The sequence below is a fragment of the Rousettus aegyptiacus genome, unplaced genomic scaffold (genome assembly GCF_014176215.1).
Source record: "Rousettus aegyptiacus isolate mRouAeg1 unplaced genomic scaffold, mRouAeg1.p scaffold_m13_p_10, whole genome shotgun sequence".
Taxonomy (NCBI): Eukaryota; Metazoa; Chordata; class Mammalia; order Chiroptera; family Pteropodidae; genus Rousettus; species Rousettus aegyptiacus.
The window spans coordinates 91,875,822-91,893,397 of NW_023416285.1; the positions used below are offsets into that span (position 1 = coordinate 91,875,822).

A 17,576-nucleotide genomic window follows, 5' to 3' on the forward strand; every position below is an offset into this window, starting at 1 on the left:
ATTCGGGGGTGGGGGGGGCGCTGTCAGAACTGCAGAATGTATTTCAGGGTCTGTAACACTGGACTGGAATGTTTCACTGATGTTGCATTTTTTTTTTTCTTCTACAGGAGGCAAAGGGAGATTTTTCTAGGTGAGTTGGCAAAAGTTTTTGTTGTTGTTGTTCTTGTTTAAAAATGTATTCTGTTGCATCTCCATTCATGGAAAGTATTCTATCATTTGTAAGAGAACAATGTATTAACCATATCTAGTATGACATCCAGCTCTCAAGTTGATTAAAGCAGATACACCAGGCATAGAAGATATAGTAACAGCAAGGAAGATGTTCTATAGTAAGTAAAAAGCCTAGAGATAACTATAAGGCTGAGATGAGGACCCAGAGTCACACATGGCCATGGTACGGAAGTTTGTCAGGTTGTCCCAGTGTTTCTGGAGCCTTGAGTCACCACTGGGGTGTAGATACTGCTGCAGAGAACCCTGGCAGCCCTAACACGGGGCTTGTATTTTATTTTTCCCTCTGTTTTAGCCCCCGACCCTCAAGAGACAAAATAGGGAGATGATGCTCAGGAAAGTATTACAACAAGAATATCTCCCTTCCACTTCTCTTCCTCCCGCAGACATTGTATTACGTGAGAGGGAACGTAGCCAGCCTTGACCCCTGGGAAACCTCCTGCAGTAACCCTCACTGCAGTCTTTCCGTTCATGACATCCAGCACTGTGCGCGGTTACCTAGTGTGGCTGACTTGCCTCTCAGTCCCTCGGAGCCACTGTAGACTTTGCAGAACACGGGGTTGTAGGCATCCCCCAGCAGACACAGTCCTCATTCCTGGGATTCTGTGGCATCAGACTCCCCTGAGGGAAGTCCAGGAGAAAGACCAAACCACACGCACAAGAAAATGGCCCATCGATAAGGAATTAGCAAAACTGGCATTAAACGCAACTCTCATACCTCTACTCCAGGAAGGGATGTATGTGGTTTCTCATGTTTTGTGGGGTTTAATCTGTAAGTGCAATGTCAGCTGCTTGGGTTGGGGGCCCACCTCCCCCCACCCCGCCTCCGTATCGTCAGCCCTCGCAAGTTCTTGCCGACTGGTTCTTCAGGTCTTAGCTGCTTTCTCTTTGCTCTCTGTGTGTTTCTAAGGCTTTCTAGCAAAGCCCGAAGGCCATGTCCTCACTCACATATCTCAGCAAGAGCACGAAATTACTTTATGATCTGAAACAAAGCAACCATTTTCTATAAAGGGCTGGACGGTAAACATCTTGGGTTTCGCGGGCCATACAGTCCCATTGTAGTTACTCAGCTGCCCCTAAGCAGCCACAGTGTTCCAATAAAACTTTATGGAGTCGAAAATCTGAATGCCGTATACATTTCCATGTATCACGACATAGTCGTCTTCTTTTGATTTTCCCTCCAACCAATTTAAAGGAACATAAAAGCCAAGCTGAGCTCCCAGGCCACGTGAAAACAAGCAGAGGGCTGGATCTGGCCAGTGGGGTGTAGTGTGCTGACCTCTGATTCTAAAATGCAGTCTCTTCGGCGCAGTTTGAATATTTTCATAAGGAGACCTCCAGGCCTCCTTTATTTAGGTTTCCCAAGTTCTTGCTAATAAAGCAGAGGTAGTCATTTTTTATTTTTAACTCAGGCTTTTTATAGCCTCAGTAGGAGGCCTTGAACACTGTAGGTGGCCAGTCATCATTCATCGGAATTTGTTGAATGAAAGAAACAATTTTCAGGATGGAGAAGCTACACTTTGTTGTGTGCGTTTTTACTTTGTTACTTTTTTATGCCTTTCCTTTGGTGTTGGAGTTTGGGGACTTGGGTATCTGCAGGTTGCAGAGGTTTCAGGAGTCCCATGAAACATGGTTTAACAGTCGCAGATCCAGTGGCTTCCGTCGGCTCGTCTACTTTCTCTGGAGATACCTTTCCCCCCGTTTCTTTCGCCAGCTCTGACCTCTGCTGTAAATATTATTTATTTTTGAGAGTGCCCTGACAGGCTGGAATGTGAACTGTGGACAGCATTATCTGGCCCTGCAGATCATGGGAATGTGTGGCCACAGGGGTCTCCGGGGGGAGGAAGCGAAAGTCTGGCTTGGCAGTCACTCATGGCCCCCTAACGAGCTTGTGGAATGCCAGCTTGTTGGCTTCAGAGAAACAAAGGAGCCCAGTTGGGCCTCATTTGTCAAAGTGCTGCCTTGCAGTGGGTTTGGAACAGCAGCTGCCTAGAGAGAGAAATAGCTGTCAGGGGACGGAGGGGTCAGACACCTCATCCAGAAGGTCAGTTTACCTCCCAGTGGAAACCTCCAGTCACCTCCCAAGGTGGAGATGATCTATTACATGGGACTGACTCCCTGATAAACATCCGTTGTCCCTAGCAGGCCCGCGGCTAGCAGGCTCAGGTGGCCAGGAGTTTGGGAAGAAGGGAAGTCATTCTAAATTCCTCCTGGGTGTCTCTTCTCATCCACCTCCAGGAAAAGCTCCCCAAACATTGAAGGTGACTACATGTGGTTTGGTGTCTGAACATTAGACATTTTAGATGTCCCATTCTCATAATTTAGTATTGTAGGAAGTTGTTAATGCCCTATTCATAATCTGTGGAGGACTATACAATGTTCATTTTATTTAACTGAATGGCTTGACTTGTTTTCATGCCCTATAAATATAATGTATCCCTGAACAACATTGATAAATGAGATACCAGTTTAAACAAGCAAAACACTGGCGAAGGCTTTTCTAGAACACTTGGTCCAGGGCTTCATTCTAACCTATTCTAGAATCTAGAGGATCAAATAACCTTTTAAACTAATGGTTGCACCCAAAAGGCAAATTAACTCTTTCGTAGCCTGAGCGTCCTGAATCTATTAACTTCCTAAGAGGCTGTTTTGCCCAGGATGCGATCAGTCGGTATATTTACATTTCAGTAAATATACACAAAGGGCATTTATGTAGAATGCCTGTTAAAAACCTACAAATTATGGGCGCAACTTTCCTTAAAGTGCAGGAGCAAGAGGGCTATTTTTACAGAAGAGAAGTCGAAAGTGCTGACCGACTTTCATAGAAAGAGAACTGGAGCACGACCCGGAGCGGTAACCACGCTTTCTCATGAAACCCGCAGGCCGTTCCCTTTCCTCTTTCGGACTCCCTTTTGCTCAGCAGACCCCTGAAGCCTTTATTCTTGCACAACTCCCTTTTCTCTCCGGTTCGGGGAAATGCTCACTTCCTTGTCTTATTGAACTTTACAGCGAAATATGGGGTTCAGCGTTGCTGAAGGAAAAAAGGCTGAGGTCCAGCTAGATAAGGAGAATTGCCCATGACAGGGAAAAAATAGTTGTCGTACATGTTCACGTTCTAACATATGATGGGCAGTTTGTAAGATAGCATGACAGGTCCAGGAAATGGTCTTATCTAAAAATAATATTTTCTCACTTGTATTATTTTCCGTAGTACAGCATGTAGTCGTGGTATTTCATTTCCTGGTATATATCTATGTAAAAAAAAAAAAAAATGAATGTCTATCAACAATCACGAAATCAGTAGAGTCGGCATTTGTTTAAAAACGATTGACTAGACTAAGGACTGTTAACCTTGGTAGCTTTATAGGTGGATATTAGGTCGAGAAGGGTCAATACAGTTTAAAAACAAAACATTCTGATTTGATAATCACTGCTGAACATTAGTCAGTTAGCTTACTCTCTGTGATTTATATATACTTTATTCAGCACAAACTCTACAGTGGTTTGAGTGCTAAGCACTGACATTTTCTACTTTAAAAAAAAATTAACCTTGGGTTATTGTAGGAAAATAGTATTCTCTTCTTTAAAAAGATCAATGGAAGGAACACCTCATTTAATGACATTCAAATTGTAGACTTACATTCTAATTCAGTAGAAGACTTATTGCTATACTGTATTAACTAAGGCATTTCAAAAACTTGATTTTTTGTGTCTTTTTTCCTGAAAGGACCTTAACTGAAAACCCAAGCTCCATACTCTAGTTTTGAGAATCATCTCACTTTTTACTTTCTGTCAGCCCTTCTGAAAGTGTGCCAACAAAAAAGATGTAAAAACAACACACAAAAAAATCATTTTAAACACTATTTTGCCAAATCAGTGAATTGATTAAAAAATATTTTATGCCGAACAACACAAACAAAGGCTCAAATCATGCTACCTTTGTTATGAAGAATCATTGATAAGCTAACAGGGACTGCTAAAAAACATCTGTTACATAGAATTTTTTGCTAACAAGATTTATTGAAACCAGATCACTACAGCTGTGTTGCCCTGGGCCGTCTGTTGGGACCTGGAAATATCTTTGTTACAGAGGACCGGATGTGCTGATGCTGACCATTAAAACAGGATTCTACCAGCACGAGATTTATTAGGGCCAGGAAGCAAGCAGCACCTGAAAAAGGCCGATACTAAGGAAATCCCCCCGTAAAGACCACGGGCCACATTTTGCTTACTGGCTCAGCAGAGCCGCAGTCATGTGCCTGAGGCAAGAGACAGAGCCCTCTGTCTGCAGACTTCTGCCCCAAGTAAGCACAGCGACCAGAGAAAAAGAAACTAAGCTGTGAACGAATGCTTAGAGGTCAGAGTACCCGACATCTGTACTAAGTAAGCTAAATGCTTGTCCGGGTATGACAGCGTCAGCGTCTCTGAGTTCAGTGGTGAGTAAGAAACCTCTCTGTGCCCCTAGTCTTCTGTCAAACTACAGGTTTCTAATTCTGTTTCTTTAACAAAAGAAAAAAAAATGCTTTTAGAGCAATGTATTAGTAGAAAGGAATAGCCGTCCTTCATTAACGAAGGCGATTGCTTTTCACACCCATTTGTGCTGAAAAACTTTTCACTTCCCCAGACTGCATGCTCATAGCACTCTGTGAGAGCAGTTACACACACACACACACACACACACACACACACGGGGGGGGGGGGGGGATACAGACCTTCTAATATTTTATCTTCCGTAAGCCATCAGACTGCATTCACTAGTTGAAAGATAAAATGAAATTTCTGTAACCAAAAAAAAAAAAGTTCCCTCTCAATTTTTGTTCTTTGTTTGAAATCCGTTCTTCCTTATTAAGGAGCATTTGTGAATTTACGTAAATGACGCGACTTACTGGTATCCGAAAATTCCAGGTTTGTGGGCCTTTTTTTTTTTTTTTTATCAAAGGAGACGATATTGTTTAGGCAGTTGTAGGTTAAAGGAAGAATTTTAGAAGACCAACAGGAAAAGCAGACGAAGAGCTAGTTTTCTTCTAAAAGACTTTTTAGTAGCAAACATTTGTAAAAAATTTCTGTCCTTAAAAAGAGGACAGTAATTTTCTCACCCAGCTAACAGACAGCAGTGAAACAGAGTTGCTTAATCTAACGCAGCAGTCTATCAATCACAATTTCCAGCCTACTAATATCGTTACTTTGCACTTACATAAGTGGTTTTACTGCTACAACTCAAAGCATGCTCAGTTTTAAATCATCGCTAGAGCATTTGATCATTTGGGGTCTATTTTCCTACAGTTTTTTAATTGGCCTCTCGAAAGAAAACAGCTGGTACTAATCATTTAGAGAAAGATTTGCTGAGACTTTTAGATAATTAGTAAAAAAAATACTCAGACAGTTGTGTTTGCAATAGTCAACATTTGGAATACAACTTACATAACCTAATAATATCTTGAATACCCAAACTTGCAAAGTCCCCTAAAATTGGAAACGCCGTAGGAAAACGTTATCTGTTAAGCTTAAAGCACATCTATCAGTCCAAAGAAGAGTTTTTATGGGAAGAATTTCAATTTGTATAATTCTCATATATTATTTTACCAAAAACAAAGGAAAGGGGTATGTGGTGTTTTTCCGTGATATAAAAAGGACTTTGAGGGAAAAGCAGCTGGAACCTTTCAGCCCACAAGACCTCCCGAAAGGAACAGAACTGTGAAAATTTGAAACAAAATGTTCAAGTGGAAAAGTTAACAATTGTTACCGAAAGCTTTTGTTTCATGCACAAAAGTCCATTTTACTGAGATTTTCAAGTGTGTAAATTTGCATTTTTCCAGCATAGAGAAGTATTCAGACCTGATATTTTGTAGGGTGACAGCCCTCAAATCCTATGGGAGTTTAGATATAAGGTTAAGAGAAAATTTTGCACTATGACAGCTTGTCTCTTTTATTAAGCACTTATTTAATATTAGTATATTTTGAGTTGACCTTCTGAATAGTAAAAAGGTTGATGGTTATGACACTGTTATTTTTTCACAATTAAGATTCCCAATCTAAAGGGTGACGAAGAAAATTAATCAGTTACTTCTCACGCTTTCAAGTAAAATTAATTATTGCCTTAAATTGTATATTTATTAAAAAGAAAAAAGTTTAACTTGTTTTGAATTTTGTAAATTTAATACAACGTTAGAAATTTACAGAACTTTCCTATCACCCTAGGGAAACTAAACTCAACTGGTCAAAGAGGATCTCTTTCCTTCGATAAGTTAGCACTTAGCATCAGAAATAAAGATAACGCAGTTTGTAAACGTGTTGGTGACTTTGCCCCACTACGGCTGGTAAGGGCGTGTGGTGTATTCATCCATGACCCGTGCCGGAATCCCATGCTGGAAAGATCTCAGGGGGTCCTGGGTGCTTCCCTTTGTCTGCAAATGGGAGGAGAAGCCTCCCAGACAGCATCCCTGGCCACTGGCTTCGCGAGCCCTCCCTGCACACCTGAAGGAAGATGCATGACTGGGAGAAGAGAGGTGGCTGTTTGCGTTCTCTTTGCTGGGACCCGGACCTCTTCTTGGTTCACAAAAGAGGAGGGAGGAAGGAAAGGGAAAGGAAAGGAGAGAAATAGCTTCCTGCAAGGCTCTTCGTGGTCGTCAAGGCTGAAAAAAACCTACAGCCTTTCTTAATGTATCTGTCTCAGAGTTGTTTAGACTCATGTACCGTTGAGTAAAGTAATATGGACCCGCGACGCATCTCTGACACAGGAGGGTCCCAGTGCTTCTGAATTCAGAAATCGGGGTGTTCCTTAGCACCCGTGGTGGGGGCTGGGGCAGCCCCTGCGATCCAGTCTGTTGTTAATGTGTCATCACTGGGGCAGGGACAGGCAAAAAGGTCAGCTATCACCCCTGTGAAAGGGCGAGGTTTGCTACCAAGTGGGGAGCAAAGGTTTGTTTCTTAGAGCTTTGTGCATTTGAGGAGTGTGGATAGTGAGGGCCTGTCATACTCTCTTTTTTACTTAGGAATTAGCTCTCCCTGGACGGCTTTATCCTCATGAGACGTTTATAAAATACCGAGGTGCCGGTGTGACGTTAGCACGGTGTTACCATCGCCCAGTTTCAGGCCAGTCCTGTGTGTTATTCTAGTGTAACTTCTGGCTTCCGTGCTCTGGTATTTTAGTGCATATCAGAACCGCTGGTGTCAGGAAGAATTTCTAGCAACTTCCCTAACCAATGTATTGCTACAAATCTTAGTTTTCTGCAGTAGATCAGTCACACTCCCCGTGTTTTATAAGCAGCTTAGGCAGTAAAAGAGGCACATCGTCTCAAAAAAAAAAAAAAAAAAAAAACCTGACTCAAGCACCAGCACCACATTGAGAGACCACCTTTTTTGCTGACCGCATTAACAGTTTGGAATAAAATCTGGTGAACATTAAAATTAAGAAGACTTTGATTTTATTCTCAGTTTAGCAAATGACTCTCTGAGCCCTTTTCCCTTCTTCTAAAAATGGAACACGACCGCTGTTGGAACTTGAACTGTTTGTTTTAGGGTGTTTTATCAGTTGATCAGGTGCACCGAAGTCTGGAGACACAGAAGACTCTGAGAGAGGAAGCTGGGAACTTCTAGCGTATTCCATTAGGTTTCATCTTCACAAGTCTCCCGAGGGAGAGTGACCAGCCTCCCATTAGGGCAGCGTTCTGATCTGCAGCCACGGAGTTTGGCCGGCTCGTTCGACAGGGCTGGCCAGCTCTAAGTTACTCCAGATGTTCACACACAGCAGAAAGGCAAATAGAACATTTCTACGTAGCTGTCCTTGGGGGGGAGTCTAAGAGTCATGGATCCCTTCCAGAATGGGATGGATTTGGACAGGCTTCACGCCTTAGTGATTTCTTGTTATATTTGTCTGTGTCACCTTGCCCTGGGGGGATGGGGAGGAAGCTCGAGAACCCACTGCAAGCTCCAGCAGGGAAGTCAAACCTGGGACTGTCATCAGGGAAATGTGCTTGCCAACAAACTAGTGTTTGGTGGGTAAGACGATCCCTTCCTCCTTCAGCTCTGTCCTTCCCCTGACATACTTTAGTGTATGGGCTGCCGAAGCTGGCACCCCAGATATACTTAGGTGTAATGAGTGTGAGTAAACCCAAGTTCAAACTGTAGTTTCATTGCCCTTCTCACAAGTTCACCCGATAAAAGCTCATCACTTAAAAATGCCTTTTGGTATTTAAGGTGCCGCTCTAAGCACAGATAAATCGCCGAGTCCAGTCCCTGCTCTCAGGGACCTTGTAGTCAAACAGGGGAGATAAGATGCAGAAATTCATCCCCGTGGGCCCTCGAGTTTTTGGCGAACTGAATATTTGCTTAAACTGTGCCTTGACAGCATGCCAGTAAAATGGGGAATTGAATTTCCCTGGCCACCAGGAGCTTACCTGTTTGAAAACCTCCCTCCAGGCGCTGACCTTTGTCTGCTGAGTCAGTTTGGACTCTTATCACCTTGGCAGTGAAGGTCCTCAAAATTTTGTGCCTCATCTGCCTGTTATTTAGCTATATTGCCCTTTACATACTGCCCACTCCAGTTGATCTCTTTGGTTCAGATGACATGGCCTCCGTACTCTGCAGTATTCCGCTGAGGAGAAGAATGAAATTCCTCCCCTGTTTCTCCATGCAGGCCTTCCCTCCCCCCAAAACCTGCTTTCACACTGGAGCTCCCGGGGGGCCTCTCTGTCCTCTGAACGTTTAAATTTGTTGTTCAGATCAACATGATCAGACAGACACTGCTCACATGGGCAGTTGTCTTTTAATTCACACCTCTAGCCTCCCGCACTAACGCGTGAGGGCCTTTGGGGTGCGGGCCGTGGCCCATCCTGTTTTGTATCCCTAACTCTGCCTCCATGTGGCGGGAGTGCCGTGAACACTTCCAGCTTGCTGGTTATGACTTGACAAAGCCTCGCCTTCCCGCTGAGAGGATAACAGTCCCAGTCCTTGGATTTCTGGATTCCGCCCAGAACGGGTTGAACTCTTCCTCCTGGTTGGTTGTTCGAAGCCAGGATTTGCAAACGTCGCTGCCACTGTTTCTTGGTCCACTTGAAAACATGCCCATTCCGGGGGCAGCGGTAATGTCACCCGCCCACCATCCGGGTGTTTCTTTGTCACCACGTACGTGAACTGAAAGTGTGGGCGTGGTTGTGCCCGGTGGCACTTGGTGTTCAGAGGGTGGCTGCCGGGTCGTTGCCCGGAGCAGCATTTCCGGCTGGATGGGGACTCGCGGGAGAGCACTTCCTCCAGTCGGCAGCATGGGCATTAGGGCGCTTGCTGTTCCCAGTGCCTCAGAAGTTCCACCTCCGTGACTGCTTCTTTGGTATTTGCTTATTGAGCCGCAGTCTCTTTGCTCTTTAGATATTACTGCCCCAGGGCCCAGGGGCCAGTGTTCGTCTTGCTGGGCGCGAGCCGCGTGGAAGCTGCTAGCGTAGCTCAGGTTAGAAGTGCGGATCCGAGGCAGAGCTCCCCAGGGTGAGCTTCTGCGACCTCCGCAGGGCCCCGAGGCGCTTCCGGGGCCCGTCGAAGCGAACACCCTGTGAACACCAGGACCACCCCAAAGTGGGTGCCGCTCCTCGCCCCTGGAGGTAGAGAGTGGCCGTGAACGCCCAGATGCTCCCGTCGTCTGCGGAGTGTCCAGACGGGAGTAAGGCGTGCAGAGGACACTTGGTTAAAGCCGGGGGACCTTAAAGCGCCTTCGGAACCTGAGGACGTGCGAGTCTGTGGGAAGGAGAATTCCTGGTGCCAGGACCTCCTCCTCCTCCTCCTGTTTCCAGGCCTCGCCAAAAGCGATATTTATCTGTCATCTTTTGGAAAACTGTTTCCAGCATGTGGCCGAATCCTAGCCAAGCGTCGTGCACCAAGGAGAGGGACATCTGTGAGCCCACGGTGGGGGGGGGGGCGTGAGGGGCCCCCCAGCATCTTCCCCCATGGTGAAGGGAACTGTGCGCCCCGATCCATGCACTTGGGGGCCTGGTCGGTGCCGCTCCGCACGCAGGTTCAAGGAGCCACAGCGACCGTGAGCTCTGGGCTCTGGATAAATAAATAAAGGGAAGCACCCCTCCGTCCCCGCACATTTCATCGGAAGGGAACAGGCGCGGGGTCTCCGGGCGAGGCACGGAGGGGCGGCCTGCACGGCAGGCGAGTGACTTTCTCGGCTCTCTCTCTGCCTCCCCTTCTCTTGCAGCAATGAAGTGGTGAGGAGCGACTTGAAGAAGCTGCCAGCGCTTCCCACCCAGGCCCTGAAGGAGCACCCTTCCCTGGCCTACTGGTAAGGGCGCCCTCTGCGGGCTCAGAGGTCCCGGGGGGCGTGGGACTCCAGCGGGGCGTGTCCCCCTCACGGCCACCGCGCCGGCCTGGCCCTGGGTGCGGAGCGGCCCCACATCGTATCCAGGGGCTTGGGCGTCTGTGAAAGGTCTTCTGTGTTTATTTAAATGGCGCGGTATGTGTGAGATCTCTCCTTTCTCCCTCTTCTTTCTTTTTGTGTTTGCAAAAGGAAAACCTTCTAAGATTTCACTTGGGAAGCCTCTGCCTCCTTGGAGAACTTTTCATGTGCGGCTAGAGTTTCCTCGTGGAACCCTTGTCGTCTGATGACAGGATGTGTGAGGGTTTGAGATGGGGGGAAACCGCCGGGTTTTTTGTTGTCATTTGGTTTTTCTTTTTGCAGAAGAGAGAAGTCGATTCTTTCATTTTTCCCACAACATCTCATATCTCCTGATTTAACTGCCATGTAACGTTATGCCGTAGCTCATCTGTCTGACCTAAAATTACTGATTCTGAATGAGTCGGGCATTTGAAAGGTGGTTTTGGTCACAGTCGAGTGGGGTTCGCTGTCCTGGGTGAAGTGTTGAAGCCCTGCCGGGCTCAGCAGCCTGGACCACGCTCCTTAGAAAAGCACGAGGCAGCTTCCCTGGTGTTCCTTGCGACTCCATAACAGAAAGCATCGTCACTGCTTTTGTTTAAAAAACAAAAACAAAAAGGAAAATCAGAAATCGCAGAACAAAATCAGCCCTGGCCAGCGATAGCATGTGACTCTCTCGAGCACTTCTGCAACGTGCCGTGTGAAGGGTACAGATTCCTGGCACTTCCGCTCGTGTGGACACTTCGCCAGTCCGCACGCTGGTCGTCCCATCGTTCGGGTGGCTTTAAGAGGTGCCTTCGGCCGGGGTAGGGAGTGTGGACGCAAAAGGCATTAGCCAGAGTGAACCCACTCAAAATCATTCCTCCCCAAGAGGCCGAGGGGTGGGGCAGCCGGGCCGGACGCCGAGTGCTGCCTTGGTGGCCAGGCATCCGCCATCCCTTCTGCATGGCTGCCATTCTTCTCCTGGTGACAGAGACATCGATAAACAGAGGCTTTCTGTCGTGATAACCTGTCCCCAAAGGATGGAATCTGTTTCACCTGCAGGGACTTTGCCTGTGGCAGCTTCCAAACTTCCAGCCTGGCGGTCTGTCTGCACATGTGACCACAGACAGATGGCATGCCCTTCCCTTGTCCATCAAGCGCTGCTGCCCTCCGCCCGGTTCCTTGTGCCCCTGGGCCTCAGCTCCCACGTCCCCCCACCTGCTCCTTTTCAGTGACCAATGTCGAAGGAGATAGAGACACAGGATGGAACTCTAGAGACCACTGGTTCCGCCTCAAGCCACAGATTTGCCAGAGGGGACTGTAATGGTTGGTGGGGGGTTGTCTGGAGGCGGAGTTGCTTAGATAGAGCTCGCTTCATCCCTCAGGCATCTCCCAATTCATTTGTTCCCAAGCATTTTTTATACCTGTGCTCATTTCAGAATTGGGAACTACCATCTCTCCTTCCCCTCTTCTCTCTCTCTCTCTCTCTCTCTCTCGCTCGCTCTCTCTCATCATGTCCACGGCGGGCTCTGTCTCACGTGTTATCACTGACATGGAAACTCCTTCCTCCATGCCCACACGTTCTCTCTCGTCACCATGAACGCCTTCACCCCCATCCACACCTGTCGCAGTCTTGCCACATCTCTCCCTCTGTGTGACCAGGCCGCACCTGCCTGCCCTGGGTCTCATTTACAGGTGCCAGTGGCACTCACAGTGCTCCCAGAGGATGGCAGGACATTGGAGGGACTTCCCCCCCCCCACCTGCACCCCGCCGCGCCCTGAGACAGGCACCCTCAGGCTTTACAGCCCAGCTTACATCCAAACAAGCCAGCAGCATGGACCACCCTGAGGGCGCATTGCTAAAATCACAACACAAAACGAATAGGCCTTTTCATCTCATTTCGTCATTATTGGCGGGTCCTCGTGGGCTTTCACCTTCTGAACTCCTTATTTGGATTTTTAAAAAGCAGAGACGTCAAGCAAGGGATAAATGCTGTCCACACTTCAAATAAACACAGACGGGAGACAGAGCCAGCTGCCCAGGCTCGCTCCGGGCTTCCCGTCCCCACCTCGGCGTCACCAGTCACCTGCGGGACTGACCACACGGCCCCTCGTGGGTGGAGACCCTCACTCACACCTCAGGTCCCTGTGTCAGGCAGGTTGCCCGCAGTCTCCAGCCGCCCGGATCGCTCCGCAGCGGAGGATGCATTTTTGCCCTTCTCAGGGGTCCGCCTCCTGCTCTCGCCGGCCCTCTCGGATGTGATGATGCACAGCCTTCCAGCCCATCACACGCACGTTACAGCCCTAGTGAGCAGAGCCGCGGGTCTCGGAGTCCCAGCCAAGTCCCTGGACTGTGGGGCAACGACCACCCCGGAGGCTTGACCTGCTTCTCTGCTGCCTCGATTCCCCACCTGTAAACTGGAATCAGCCCCACCAACCTGACCTGACTCCAACTGTAGTCGAGAGAGGAAGCGAGAAGTCACATGATGCAGCCAGCGAGGGATGAAAGGCGCATCGTGATGCTGAGTCATCGTGCGATGGTCCTTTCTGCCGACTTTCCCCGGGCGTTTAACAAGCTTGGGCGCTTCCCTCCACGTGATTTCGCTGTCACGTGGGAAGGCATCTCAGGGAGAAAGTCAGAGTTATGTGCTCAGGGCCACAGAACAAGGCAGGACCAGGGCCCCGACCAGCTCGTGAACGCCGGACCACCCATACCACCCAGACAGATATGTGGGGACGTCTTTCTTTACTTCTCAGTCACTGACCAGGGCAGGCCAATGGCTTCTTCTGTGACGGGGAGTCACATCGCCACCGCCTTGTTCTCCTGTACTTCGCCCGTGCATTTCCGGGGCCCCTTGTTTGCAGAGAGGTGATTTGACTTCACGGCACCATGCAGCCCGTGGCTGGGGCACAGTCAGCCTTAGTCACATGTCTTTTTCCTTCACTAAAGGACACTGTGTCCTCTCGCTAGTGTTTTGGGATTCTGTTTACTTTAGCTGGCGGGTTTCTGATCGTTATTCCACTGAGTCCCTACCACACACCAGGAAACCGTCTGCAGAGCTCAGTGCCCATGAGCCATTTATAAGCCCCGGAAGAGGGCCGGGCAGGGAGGGGGTCAGCTCGGCGTGTGCTACGACATGCCAGGCCCACAGCGTTTCGATGGGGACCACAGGGGTGGGGAAGGCTGAGGAAGGAGGAGGTCGATACTGTGGCCTCACAGATGGTCTCAGACAGCAGCAGACCCAGGGCAAGGTGGCGGTGGCCCGTTCCTGCAGCTGTCCGGCACGGCGAGGCCGTTCGGCCAGTGACCAGCGGAACAGCCGGCTGACGGCGTCCCTGGCGTTGGCCGGTGTTTTTCCTGAGCCCGGCTCGTGTTCACAGCGGCAGCGCTGTGCCGATTTTTCATCTCTCCGCCTCAGCCCAGGGATCGCCTCTCCCCGAAGTACGAAGGAAATAGGCTCCTTTCCCCACTGAGCTGCTTGACCTTGGGCCTCAGAGTCGACCTCACAAAATGCTAGCTCCTGTGGCCGGACACATGCCGACCCAGCCACTGGTTCAGTGAGGAAGAAGTCAGAATAGCAACCCCAGGACGTCCTGACGCACCTCTCAAGGTCTGGTGAGGCCGGTGTTGACCTTGAACGGGACAGGCCTGGAGAATTGTCTCAGGAGAGGGCTTTGTCACATGCACTGTAGAACTTGTACGGTGTGTGGGAGCTGAGGAGACACACGTCTGCGTCTGCCCCTTTCCGAACAGAAGGTGTGCGGACCCCCCAAGAAACAACTCTCAGCTAGAGAGAGACCCCTCGTAGCTAGCCAGTCCCCATCCTGGGCGTTTATAAAGATGCTTGTGAGCAGCCAGATGATCTTCTGCACACCAAATTTCAGAATACTAAAAGGAAGTGATATTTAGTAAAGATTAAGGTCGTAATTGGAAGGCAAATCAGTCACCCTCGGGTAGTAGGGAATGATCATACAGAATGTGTCACCCCCAGAAAGGGCCTCACTGAAAAGGAAAGAGATGGGCAGGAGGCGGCTCTGGATCAATTCTGGGATAAACAGTTAACGGTAGATCAAAAGACCGGCCACTGAGGCCCTAGGGTCCGGGCCTGGGTCAGGGTGCACCCTGGCGTCCCCTGGGCCACAGCTCCCACCTCACTGGGCCCAAAGGCAGACAGCAGAGGGCCAGCCCTTCATGCCTTCCCCCTGTCGAAGAAGCGTTTTTTCCTCATTGCTGCGTTCCAAGGCTTGAGCTAATCTCGTTGTTCCAGAGCTAGGATTTCAGGAGGTAGAAGAGTTCCCTCTGACTGTTTTATTTCCTCCTGGTTTGTGTTAACCAGGCCCAAATTCTAGGACTTTCCCATTCTCCTCCTAATTTAGGGCAGGTCGGCTGCGGGTGTTCTGTCAAGGTCAACGCCTCCCATGCCCTCATGATGCCCCGTGCAGACAGGGTTTGGGAAATGAGGCGGGAAAGAAGGAAGACTCAAGGGAGTTCGGCCGGAACGTCCACTCTGGTGTCCCGTCCGTCAGTCCCCTTCCCGTCCCTGGTCTGGGTCCCTCCCCACCGAGACGGGGCTCACCCCCTCTTCTTCCTCTTCTTTCAAGGTTTCATTTCTTGCAGGGAGCCCACACTCAAACCTGAGCTCTCATCTTATAAGTCTGAGACAAAGAGAGTGGAATGGACTTCTTTAGTTAATCTGTAGCTTAAGGCATCTATCTCCCTTAGGCCGAGTCTGGAAATGCCGCTTCAGGGTCCTTTGTCCGGGAGCTTTTGTCTCCTGGGGCGGCTCCCCAGGCCGCTGGGGCTCCGCAAACATCTCCCCTTGCGCAGGGTGCTCGGCCACAAACCTGTTCTGTAACAACGGGATCCTTTGCTTGTAATTTCAGCGAGGACCGAGTGATCGAGCACTACAAGAAACTCAACGGCCAGACCAGAGGTCAAGCCATCGTAAAGTAAGCGGCCCTCCCCGCGCTCCCGAGGTTGGGTTCGCGTGTTCACGCGGCGCGGGTCGGGGCGGTTCAGTCCCGAGTCTCGGGGTGCGGGTGGGGGGTGGTGATGGTTCGATTAATTTTCAAGTCAGCAGTTCCTCTGAGAACTCTATCCATGCACACACACGGGAAAAAGTGCATGATGCCGGCCCTGCCGAATAACCGCCCGTGTGTGTGCGTGCTTTGTGTTCCCAGCTACATGAGCATCGTGGAGTCCCTCCCGACCTATGGAGTTCACTATTATGCAGTGAAGGTAAGTGAGCTCTGGGTGAAGGTTGCCAAGCCTGTCCTAAAATTAAAAAAAAAAAAAACAAAAAACAAACTCTAATTTTCTTGAAGAATTTGTGGGGAGGGGTGGGTTTGGGGGTTGGAGAGGACTTGGTCAGGAAGATTGCATGCTGAGGGGGCAGTTGGGGCAATGGGACTTTTCCCCTAGGTTAATTAAGACTTGATCCAGTTACTGTCCAAAACTCAGTTTCCCTTTTGTGAAGTGGGTATAATAGATCCCTACTTCCTTTCCTTCTCGGAAGGACGCTGGGAGAGCAGGACGCAGAGCCTGTCGGTAGGAGGAGGATTCCCTCTAACCACGAGGGAGTGTAGGGAACAAATACTTGAGAGAGAATTAACAGTGCTTCTGGTGGGCAGATGCCAGGCGGCATCTTCGGAGGAAGAGAACTGGGCCCGTAGGCTGACAGGTGGAGCAAATGGCTATTTAAGAAGATACTGGCAAGTCCAACGAGGCGTGGACCCCACTCTGAATTCCCTTTAGTTTTATCCAGACTGTCCCAGACTGGAGTCTCTTCTTTGAAAGAGCAGATAAGGACAGCCCCGTGCGTCTTCGCCGATGAGAAAGGATAACTTCCCTTCCTTAGTTGAGCCCAGCGTGAAAAGTCATTGCCCAAAGGTCAGCCAAAGAAGAGCAGAAAACACTCCTGAACTCAAGGCGGCTCCGCCAGCCCACCGGAGGTCGTCTTGTCCTTCCGCCCGTTCCCCTCCCCATGTTCCCACCCAGCTGCGCTTTTAATTCCGTTTGGCCGGAACACGCGCCGTGTTTTCTCCGCCTGTGTGTGCCCCGCAGCGGCACGCACGGCACTCTCCACGCCTTTGGCACACGGTCAGTGGCCTTCCTATCCCCCTGAGCTGCGCGCAGCTCGCCGACGGCAAAGGCTGCGCGTCGCCTTCTGTAGTTTAGTCTTGGAACCTAGGGCGGCGCGTGGCGTCCGGTAGACGCTCAGTAAACATTCACCGCGTGTTAACTGAGCCTCAAATTGGGTAGTTGGGTGTGTGCATTCCCACGATGGGAACGAATGTCAGAACTGGATTTCTGGAGCCCAGTTCCGAGGCACGTGTGGGGATTCCAGTCCCACCCAGCAGCCCAGCTCAGGATCTTTAACCCCGCGGTGGTTCAGTTCTTCCCGATGCCCCAGCATAGCGCTTCACCCCAATGCGAGCCCCGGATCCTTCGTCACCATCATTCACGGAACTCGTAGAACCATCACAGTCGTCCCTGCCCTTCTCAGGCTGTCACGAGGAGTGTGACCTGGCCTTTCGGGCTGTCTCCTCTCCCAGATCAGAAAGGTGAATTCTCACAGGGGACCGACCCATGCAAGGCTGTACCCTCAGACTGTAGCCATGAAGTCAGTGGGCAGTCCGCTCCCCAGAAGGAAATTAGGTTGTTCATGAGAAGAGGCTCAAAATCCAGACGTAGGCAGAGGCTCTCCTGCCCTCTTGGAGAAAGAGCACACAGATACAGCAAGCCTAAGTCACTGTAGCCAGACTCACTGCTGGGGGGCCTTGTGATGTCACAGACGCCCTGTCTGAAGGTGCGATGGCAGCATCGAGTCACCTCCCACTCAGCTCTCTGAAACCGTGAGCACACAGAGGCACTTTCCAGAGACGGGGTTGTATAGCTTTAAAACTATTTTTAAGTAAATCGTATACCCCGCAACTTCCTAACACTCAAAATGTATTCCTTTTGCCCTCTGTCTTTCTGCTTACCTTGGAATAACTCTTGCCC

General features: G+C 49.5%; 1 protein-coding gene across 10 annotated transcripts in view; it reads left to right on the plus strand.

Moving 5' to 3' along the window:
- The window catches only part of FRMD4A (FERM domain containing 4A), a 522,413-nt gene that overhangs the window by 423,707 nt on the left and 81,130 nt on the right, over window positions 1-17,576 (plus strand). For all 10 annotated transcript variants that reach the window (XM_036227032.1, XM_036227030.1, XM_036227019.1 and 7 more), the window contains 4 exons: window positions 108-130; window positions 10,418-10,501; window positions 15,458-15,523; window positions 15,755-15,812. In XM_036227032.1, coding sequence (XP_036082925.1) covers window positions 108-130; window positions 10,418-10,501; window positions 15,458-15,523; window positions 15,755-15,812 — 231 coding nt within the window. The remainder of the gene's footprint in view (window positions 1-107; window positions 131-10,417; window positions 10,502-15,457; window positions 15,524-15,754; window positions 15,813-17,576) is intronic.